The 10,805-nt window shown below is 39.3% G+C and overlaps 1 protein-coding gene across 1 annotated transcript in view; it reads left to right on the top strand.

Moving 5' to 3' along the window:
• Nucleotides 1–3,938: 3,938 nt before the first annotated feature.
• Nucleotides 3,939–10,805, top strand: part of LOC104278123 (calsyntenin-2-like) — a gene marked incomplete at its 3' end in the record, with an annotated part of 25,222 nt that continues 18,355 nt past the window's right edge. Inside the window, exons 1-2 of the mRNA XM_009875005.1 lie at nt 3,939–4,186; nt 5,457–5,665. Coding sequence (XP_009873307.1) covers nt 3,939–4,186; nt 5,457–5,665 — 457 coding nt within the window. The remainder of the gene's footprint in view (nt 4,187–5,456; nt 5,666–10,805) is intronic.

Below are 10,805 nucleotides of genomic sequence, written 5' to 3'. Positions count from 1 at the left end.
CCTCATACAACCAAGTGAAACCACATCTAGTGATGGCTGATTCACATACAAGCTTTGCCTTTTATTCACTGTTGATGAAAATGATCGAATGTCAGAGATCCCAGCTTTTCACTTCAAATCTTCTGTATTCTTGGTGTAATGAAAGCTGAAGAAAAAGCAAAGGTAGCTGTGAAAAGCAAAGTAAGCATGCAATTTCTTTTAATAACTTCTGAAATTGAGTTCAAGTGAATAATTCTGTGTGATTGTTAAAGGAGTAACGTTGGGAATTTTTATTACTACCGAGAGAAGTGTGAGTTTTGTTTTTCATATGAATGGCAGTAATTCGTAACACAATTGTGTTGATTAAGGCTTATAATCATTAAATCTTATATGTAAATATTGCTGAATGTGAAACATTGTCTCCAGCAATTTCTGAACAGTGGAAAGATTTGTTGGTTATATTTCAGAAATGATAAACTGTCAGTTGCTTTTTCTAGGATTTTACAATTTTTACAGAGGAAATTATATTATTATTACCCCTGCAGTAGTAATGTATGGATATTTACCGCAGTTCTCGACTTATAATATAGACTTTAAAATTAATAGATCCTTATGGCTAGTGCTAGTCTGAATGATTTGAAGAGAAAACATAATGTCCAGAATTTAATTAAAGCATGTGTTAAAATGAAGCAACTCCTAGTACAGTTCAGCCCTGCAATCACAAGATCTCATAGGAAGCAGCTGGAAGCCCTTGGGATGTATGTCCTGGCCCTGGGAGAAAAGGTGTTTTCCCTCTACCCTGGATGCAATTGCTCTAGGATCGCATGGATGTGCTTCTACCTTCATGTGGTATCACCAGCTTATCCCTATTTTATCACCCCACTGCCACCACCATTTCTCTGATCGCTAAATCCTAGATGCGCCCGTTCCCAAAGCCCTTCCACTGAAATGAAGGACAAAGCTCAATGTTTTGCTGTGTTGTCTCTTGGGAGGAAAACAATGTCCCGATTTGCACTCTGAGTCGTTCAGCCTTACAAAGGAGAAGGAAAGTGACAGTGCCGGGGTCCTGAATGGGGTTGTTCTGCAACTTAAATGGTGAGCCTGGCTATGAGAATGGACCCCTTTTCTCAAATGAGTTGCATAAAAATATGTACCCAAGAACCCAGTGAAGAATATAAACTTGGCACAATTCCCTTTGGGATCGTGTAGCTCTGGGGTTAGCTCAGCTGGCTTTAATTTAAGCCCTGTGGCTCCACTTAATAAGGAAAAAATAGTATCCGTTATATTTTAAAAACACTATTTGTAATGCCTAGTAGTCGTAGTTCTAGATATCTGTAAATATGTGTGTCTCGCAGTGTAAAAGTAGATCTTCTTTAATTTTCTGCTTTGTTACAGCTGTTACAACTCTGGTATCGTTTCCATTTCCAATATAGCCATTAGGGCCCCTTGTTAAGAGTCGTGATTACTATAAATTTTCATTTTTCAACAGTGTTAACACATTTCTTTGGAATGTAGAATCCTTCTAAAAGAATTCTACCTTGTTTTAATAAAACATAGGCTGTTATTTTCATATAAATAGCTTGCTGTAGCCAGAATGTGGAAGTGTATGTTTGGGTTTTTTTGCAGTGCGTTGTTAAATATCTGCCCATATCCACGCAGCTGTCATTACTTTATCTTTGGTAAATGGGGATATAAAAGAGAATTAGAGTTTTATATAAAGCTGGACTATCTAGCATAGGAGCGTCATATAGAGACTTGTGAAATATTTGCCGAGAACTAATTAGAACGTGTGGTGCTTCTATGATTGCTTTGCATCAGGCCTCTGCATTTAGAGAGGAAAAAAATAAATGTTTAGATTAAGGCTGAGAGAACTTTTTTCCTGCTCTGAGCTGTTTTTATTTTTTTAAGAACAGTAGGCAGTCTGCAAATGCTGAATTGTTTACACTCAAACAGTGGATCAATAGAATAACAAACACAAACCACCAAAGTTCTGATTTCTGATGACGGATTGTGCATCTGAGGAAAACTTTATTATTAAGAAACTATGAAGGCACTGTTACAGAACACAACAAATTGTATTTTTCCATCAGGCTTCCCACATTTACACTGCTAGCTTTGTATTCATTTAAAATAAAACCGAAGTCCACAATATGATTTTAGATTAATATTTCATTTTCAAGTTGCAGGGAAATGAGGATAATTTGTTTTCAAAGGTGTGATAGTGCTGAGATGCAAACTCGGTCATCAGCGCCCACAGTCGAAGCCCAACGAACTGCTTCTGCTTCAGCCTTCTCTTTAGCTTGTGCTTTGTTTCCTACGCAACAGCTCATGGAGCCCGCTTCTATGGATATAGGAGTGAAATCCATTCCTTCACCTCTAGCCTAAATATTTGGACTTATTGAGGATGAAAGGAAGAGAGTGTGTGGAAGAGCCCATCTTTTGTCTGTCCTGGGAAAGCAGACCGGCCTTTTGTGACGCTTCACTCAGGGACTGGAGCAAGCAAATGCCCAAGCAAATTCTTGATGTATTTTCCCAGTGCCTCGTAACTACTAAACCAACTGTGTGCCAATCCCATAAGCACATTCATAGGATTGATTTCAATTAAGTGTGGGATTCATTTGCTTTAATGTCGATGTATATAGCTGAGCTCGGCTCCAGCCCCCATTATACTAAAGCGAAACATATGTGGTGGTAGTTGAGGGAATATCCAAAAAAAGCCTGTATTAATACCCTAAGTGCACCTAATCCCCACTTTCCCCACACACTCTTCCCTTTTTTCCTCACACATGACAGGAATTATGAACACTAGCACTTTTATGAAGTCACTGTCTAATCTCTTCTCTAAAAATAAACAATATATTCTAATACAAAAAGAGAGGGAGAGGAGCCAGACTTGAATTAGAGGTCATAGATTCAGAGTTAATTTAGAATTTGGCAGTTGACTCAGATATGATTGGCAAGGAGATTTCCACAAGGCTGCAACTGTAAATTGGAAATAAATGGAAAAGGATTATGTGAGTGGGAGACAGCTTTGAATCTATAATGCATGTCCCAAGACTGACTTGCTCACAAAAGAGCATGTGTTTAATGTGTCATAAAAATATTTAAGCCGCATTGGTCTTTGTATAAATATTTCATTTCTGAAGTTGGATTCTGGAGTGGCTAAAAACGAATTCACCATGAGTACCCTTGCCACCAGAATGAAGGATAAAAAAAAGGATCACCAGAAACTATTGGGTTTTTTTCCCTTTCCAGACTCATTCTCACAAGATTTGTTATGTTGTCTTTTGTGTCCAAATCAATTTTTTTTAGTCCTCACTATACCATCTGTTTTGATCTATAGTATTCCTTCGAGAGAATACTATGGATCTGTTACATCAGGAGGCAGTTTGAGGGCAGAGCGAGCCTTGTCTGAGTGTGTGAATGTGAGTGGGTGGCCGAGATGGCCAAAAGGGATGCTCCCTTGTGTTCCGTCAGCTACTGTGGTTCCAGAAATGATAGATATCTGTAAATAAAGCAAGTTATATTTTGAATGTGCCCATGTTCTGCATCATTAGGTTTTTTCACTGTTGGGAAAATAAACTGCAAGAACGTGAACGTCTGCTACCACCTGGCAGCTCCAGTGGCTCAAGGAGGGAGTGGCAGCAGTTAGAAAAGACCACCTCTAAAATTTCCTCTGCTATTTTCTTTGACTAAATACAGTCTTCCTAATTAGATCAAAAATAATTTAGCCCAGCACTGATGTTAGTGCTGTATCTAGGGAGTAGTCTCTAGGGCTTTGAGAAACAGCTGAATGATGATTTGAGAAACTGAGTAATGATGGAGGAAGAGGGAATTACGGGACCAGAGCTGCGCCCACCGCGTGGCCGGCGGCTCTTTTGGACGTGTTATGAACTGATGCCATCTATCACAGCCTGTGAAATACAAAGGAGAGCTAATTTTTCCGGTCTGACTCAAACATGTATGGTTTAGACCTCCCTGGTTATGATTGTTTTATACTATTCTTTACAGGTGAAATCTGTGCTTTTAAAATTCATGGGCAAGAAATGCCCTTTGAAGCTGTTGTGTTAAACAAGACATCTGGAGAAGGTCGTCTTCGAGCGAAGAGTCCTATTGACTGCGAACTGCAGAAGGAATATACGTTCATCATCCAGGCTTACGATTGTGGATCAGGACCAAGTGGAACAAACTGGAAGAAATCTCACAAGTGGGTGAAAATTAGGAGAAATTTATAATTTATTCTTTTTTTTTTTTGCTTTGCCATACATTTCTTCTACTGTACAGATCAGACTGAAGGACTCCTCCTTATATTGTAGTCAAGTAGAAAGCAGATAAAACCAAGATGAACCATTACTGCAGCAGACTATCCACTTCCAATTCCTTTTTCCCTTTAGAAAATATTTTTCCTTTCTTATTTTTTGCCTGCTGCAGTTTAACCCATTCTGTAATAGTTCTGGTTGAAGCTTTTAATAGGATCCCTGTTCAAGTGGAAAAATGTATCTCAGCTTTCGTTTATTTTTCCGTTCTTGTTTTCACATTAAAAGTGTTGACTGAAATGATCATCCAGGACGTGGAAGCTAGCTTTTTAATTGACACTTACAAATTCTAAGTAGTTTTTCCTCTCTGGTCATCTCATTTCAAATGGTAAGAAAAGAGAAATCACCCTATATTTTTCAGTATGTCCGTGTATCTAAGCTGGAGCAGTATTGACTTTGCACGGTGTCTTTCTGACCTGAGCTTTTGGACAGCAAGTCTCAGAGGAATTCAAATCCTCTGGAAGAGCGGGGCATGGAAGGTTAGTAGGTGGCACTTCATCCTGGGGAGCCAGTTCCCTACATCAGCTGAAGTGGCACAGGGCCTTTTTTCCTGTTCAATTTACGAAACCAAGCTCCAGACCATTTGTCATTAAAGATGAATTTAACTCGCATGTAGATGTGTAACCGCTGTACAAATTGTTCGTTTTGCTGAGAGCCATTTAAATAAATGATTAATAGTAACCATTCATCCTTTTGCTCACTGAGGACACATGACAATTAAAAATTTAATTAGCTCTGTAATGCATGCTGAACTTTTTCAGAATATTTAGGGAGAAGACGCATTTAGAAGGAAGCCTGCAATATCAAATAACCAGCAAATTCTTTTCGTCCTTTTTTTTGCCTAATAACCCATTTTACGCTGGAATGATACCATTGACTTTCTACTGGGGTCCATTTTAAGAGGCAGAGTGATTTTAACAGTGGGCACTGTGAAGCCCTCTCCCTGCAAGCTGTGTCACTACATTTTCACTAGTGACACGTTAAGATATTAAATGGGGCAAATTAAACATAGAAATTCAGTAACATCTCACTTTAGCAGATGTTTACATTGCTTTCTAGATATGTTTTGTCAGTCTTTTCAAGCGTTTTGAAAATGAACTGCTACTGATGCATCATGATCATTTAATTTTTTACTTTGACGTCTGTCTTTATCTCTTTTAGGGCAGTGGTCCATATCCAGGTGAAGGACGTCAATGAGTTTTCACCAGCTTTCAAGGAGAGTGTCTATAAGGCCGCTGTGACGGAGGGAAAGATCTATGACAGCATCCTGCAGGTAGAAGCCATAGACGAGGACTGTTCCCCACAGTACAGCCAGATCTGCAATTATGAAATTGTCACAGCTTATGTTCCTTTTGCCATTGATAGAAATGGTGAGTATGGAGAAGGTGCAATTCTAAGCACTGAGACAGATAGAAGTGATTTCCAAAGATGGTGTCACTACCTATTGATGCAGGATGGGAGAAAAATACGCTTTGGAGAACTAGTATCTTTTTTTATGGCTTCAGATTTTACTTGGTTTTCTAGTGTATCATAATACCATAGGAAAAGTAATAAACCGTGTTAAGTTCTCCATATGCCACAATTTTTGACCTTGGTAACCCTGTCTGCCAGCTTCCTGCTTTTCCCTGTCAAGTTGTCACCAGGGAAAAGCACAGACCTTGACACCGAGTTTGGGAGAGGTGGCTGGGCTGCATTAAAAATGTGTGGAGGGTCCTCCCTCCCTTTCGGTGCTTGCTTCAGACAGTACAAAACAGTAACTTCATCTTTGGAGTGCTTCAGCAGTCCCCTATTGGCATCATTTTGAAGATAGGAGTCCTTGTTATTGATATCCACGTGTGCACAAATTCAGAATGGATATTCCGTGCTCACAGAACTTGTTTCCCCAGAACAAGCACCCTGTGTGCATGCCCAGCAGTGCTCTGATTTATCTTTCCTATAGCAGAAGCATTTATTCCATGTTGTGTGTAGGAGGAGAGTACTCTTTGGAAATTAAATCTGATTTTTGGCCAAATTGGAAGCTGAAAGCATGCACGGGGCTACTGTTTTCTCTAAGCAGTCGTTTTCATGCCGGGATGTTTTATAAAATCCTTCTGGCCTTTTCAAAAATTGTTCAACTTTATTTGTGCAGTTCTTGCACAATGCACAGCTGAGCATCAAACGATAATAACCTCTTAGCACCAATAGATTTGGGATGACGTTAGGGAATAAAGCTGTCTTGTTATAATACATTGGGAGGCGAGTATACTGTATAGGAGCTATAACCATAATGAGTGTGTTTGTGTTTAAGTAAATGGGGTCAGCTAGCGCAGTAATCTGTTGCCAGAGCGATTGCAGGAAGGATTTTTTACAAGCGGGCGTTTGGAAGAAGGTGTTTGCGTGCAATTCCCTAGAAGCTTCTCCTCTCCGTGGGTTTGTTTCTAGTTGTGAGATTTCCCACGTTCTCTGAAGCTCCCGGTGACCTGCCCATGTGGGGCTGCTGGTTGCTCACATGAGTCACAGGTGGTTTCATAATTTCCTACCAGGTTTGTAAGAGTTATAATGGATAAATAACACACTGAGCTTAGCGTGGTACGGAGCAACCGTTCCTATTGCTGGTGCCTTTTCAGCTCTTACCACACAGTGCAGCCGGCTTGTGAGTGATCGGGGCGTTTTTTAAAGTCAGATCAAAAGCATGTCAAGTGTCAGGAATCCGTGGTTACATCTTTGTCCTCATGTGCCTGGGACCTGCTTTTCAGCAAAGGCAATGAGAAAACTCATTGATTTAAACACTATTTTAAAGCCTGCAGTGAATAATTGGTAGAAGTTTGTAATACTTGCAGTGATTTCAATTAATATTTTCTGATCTGTTTGTTCACAAAAAGAGCGCAGTGCTGCCACAGTCAACAGTAATTGCAGCCTAATTTGCAATTTTTTTAGATAATGATAATTGCTGAAACCCACTGGGATTAGAGAGTGAGTTAGAATAAATGCTCGCTCCTTTATTTTGTGACAGAAATGTATATTGCTTAGTTCCAACACATTTCACTGCTGAGAAGGTCTCTCTATGCCAGCTGATACAAGCTTTCTCTGATGGAAATTCTTTGGCATTGTGGCCATTTTTGTTACCTATAGGATGATTAAAATAGATGCGTGAGTTGCTTGAGACTGTTAATACCGTGTTAGGATTTTGTTTATATTTTTTTACCCATTGCATAAAACAAATCTAGGTTCTTGTATCTGGTGTTTTTCTCTGCTTTTCGGTAGCATCAATGTAGAATGTCATTGCTCAGAAAGAGCATTTAACTACATGCCTAGAATCAAATCTAAATATTGCAGAGAGCCCCAAAAGCAGGCAATATGTGAGAAAAACGTGCTGTTACCAGTCCCGGATGGTGGATTTTTCTTGCCACCAACCTATTAAACTAAGCACAAGCAGAGACCTTTAAAAGGATGAATGTGCTATTCCTTCAGTTTTTAACTTTTGATGGGTAATTGTCCTTTTAGGCAAAATTTATTTCTTATACCTAGATCATTCTGTTGTCTTAGAAAACTATAATTGCACATGGGGAAACATTTACAGAAAGGAAGAGAGAACCGTCCAGACTGTAGCAGTGCACAGTCTGCTTCACATCACCAAATTGTGAGGGACTCAAGTTGAGGGGCAGCCAGCACTGGTGTAGTTCTTGTAGATCTTCCCAAATTAGACACCTAAGTGTAAGTAATATGAAGCTTCCCGTTACATTGGGCAACTTTGACCTTTGGTGTCATAGAATGTTGGGGTTTGGAAGGGACTTCTAGGGATCAACTAGTCCAACCCCCCTGCCAGAGCAGGGTCACCCAGGGCAGCCCCACAGGAACGCATCCAGGCGGGTTGGAAAGTCTCCAGAGCAGGAGACTCCACACCCTCCCTGGGCAGCCTGGGCCAGGGCTCCGGCACCCGCACAGGAAAGAAGTTTCTCATGTTGAGGTTGTTTGTGAATAGCATTGTGTTACAAAACCGTATAATAAAATTGACTCTTGTATATGACAAACATAACTTGGAAGGTAGTGAACTCTTGGTCATAAAATACAATTGTGTAAAAGCAAAGGACAGATTTATGCTTTGCTGTGCAAAGAATTGGGACTGAAGGTGTAACACGTTTTAAGAGACTTTTGCATGCCATTTAGTCTAGTCGTCTTAGCAGAGAATCCCAGTCATCAAGTGAGTTACTGTATCAGTATTGTGTAGGCTTTTTTCACGTAACAAGGGTTTGTTAAATCACAACACACAGATCTCTTGTAGTGCCAGCAGAAGAACATTTTTATCCGTTTTCTGCCTTCATCTGTCGGGGATCATGCTAAATTGATCAGAAAATTCAGGTATTGTGTTAGGCTCTGATCTACTCTAATCTCTTTTTAAAATGGGGGTAACTGTATTTGCTACCCACCACTGGAAAGCACTTCACAAACACACGTTCAGATTGTTCAATATGAAGCTTTTGCCAAGAAAAGTTAGACCAGAACATCCTTGAGGTCCCTTCCAGCCCGATACTCTACAATTCTATGGAGAGGAGTCACTGACTTGCCTATGCAGTCAGTTCAGGTTCTATCAAGTTACATGTCTTAGAAAATAGATGTGGACAGGATCTCACAAGGTTCATCCTTTACAGCACTGAGATCTGTATTAGGAGCTGTGCAAACTTCCCATTGTCAGAAAAGTAGTGAAAATTTGTAGTTGGGCATGTGAGCATGTTATTTGTTTATTAAGCCGCTGTTTCTTTCCATTATCACTGAAACGTGCAGCTTTTTGACAAGAAGCAATTCTAATCCTTTAGTCAACTTGTGGAGCAATAGAGCTGCTGGTGGCTCTTGGCACCTGGGGACGTTGAGCTGCCACTCCTAGGAGCAGATTAATGTCAGAGGCCACTTGTAACAACACTGGCCCTCATCTCGTGTGAGAGTTAGGCGATGAGTTTTCTATTTCTCATACACACAGAAAGTATGTAATTTAAGAAGGAGTTCACCAAGTCTTGTTCACCCTGTTCTTGTGACTGCTCCAAAATAAGATGAAAGACAGCTGCAAAAGCAGGAAGTGTGTGTCAGAGGTGTAAATATGTGTATTATCAGGCAGGAATTTTTATAACCTGTTGTCACTTATCTGTATTGGGAGTTTTTTGTAATATGTTATAACTGCATATTTTCAGGGAAAATTTGCTTTTCAGAAGGACTGAAAAAAAATTTTTAAAAAATTAAAGCCTAACTGTGAACTGTGCATAAAAGTACTTACTTCTCCTATTAATTTTTTTGTAATGTTATTGACTACCTCTTTGTTTATGGGTGAGATGTAAATAGAAATTCCGTTATCTCTAAAACATTAATTATTTTTTATGTATAGTGCTTCCCTTCTGTGTCTTTTTAATCATATTGATTAAATTGTAAAATAACAAATAAGCATATAGCGTCAGAGGTAACAAAAATAGAATAATTAGGAAATCAATAAACTATTCAGTAACATCTACATGTCATCCAAATGACCTTTCAGAATTAACACCTAATATTCAGAACCTTGATAGTCCAAATCTTGAAAGATCATAATGGAATACAAATCTTGGAAGACATTTTTAGTGAAATGCAAAAATTCTGTAATGATTTATAAATCTTAGAGGACAGTTAATTTGCCACACAAGTTCTAGCAGTCTGCTAATACAGATTCAGACAATTTTGGTTTCTTGAGAATTCTCTCTGCTGATCATGGACTAAAATAATACCAAGGAGAACTAAGCAGGGAAATATAAAGATTCAAGTAAGAAATAATGTAATGCAGAAAGGAAAAAAAAAACAACTGAACAGGTATTAAATTATTTATTAAGCACACATCAGCAATTTTTCATTAAATCCTCTCAGGCAGATACTAATCAAGCAACTCAAGATAGTAGAATCGGTAGATTAAACTGTTTTGCATCGGATAGACACCTGCAAGAAGTCTTAACTTGTCTTAAATAAAGACAAGTGTGACTCATTTAAGAACTATTATTTTTCTGCTTTTGCTGGTCTCTCATTCATTTGAATGAAAAAACCCCACAACCCAACACTCAAAACCCCAAACGGCGCCAGCACACCTAACAAACAGGTGCTTTACCCAGCACCTCTGGGAATTGGATCACTGCATTTGACTAATCTCGGGGATTTGGGAGCTCCCCGTTCCAAATTGAGCCCAAACAAATGGATTTTGCAGATCCATGCATGAACGCAGTTGTTATGGGTAGCGTTGATCCAGAGTGAGTTTGTTTCTTCAATTCTGCCACAAACATTCAAAGAGCTGGTGTAACAAACAGCCCTGAGCAAAAGTGTGAAACATATTAAAGAGCCTCAAGTTGCAATTTGAGCCAGAAGTTCGTTTCGGTGGAAATGGACAGAATTAAAACGCTGAAATTGTTAATTACAGAAACATACATTCTGCATGGTAACCTTCCAGTCTTGCAGGAAGTATTCTGAGAAAGATCTTTCCACCTCCATGTGCAAGGTGTAATATCTTTGTTCCCAAAACAAGTA

This window comes from Apaloderma vittatum, unplaced genomic scaffold (genome assembly GCF_000703405.1).
Source record: "Apaloderma vittatum isolate BGI_N311 unplaced genomic scaffold, ASM70340v1 scaffold1478, whole genome shotgun sequence".
Classification (NCBI taxonomy): Eukaryota; Metazoa; Chordata; class Aves; order Trogoniformes; family Trogonidae; genus Apaloderma; species Apaloderma vittatum.
Note: the sequence above shows the minus strand (reverse complement) of the source record. Positions and strands in the feature narration are given on the sequence as shown.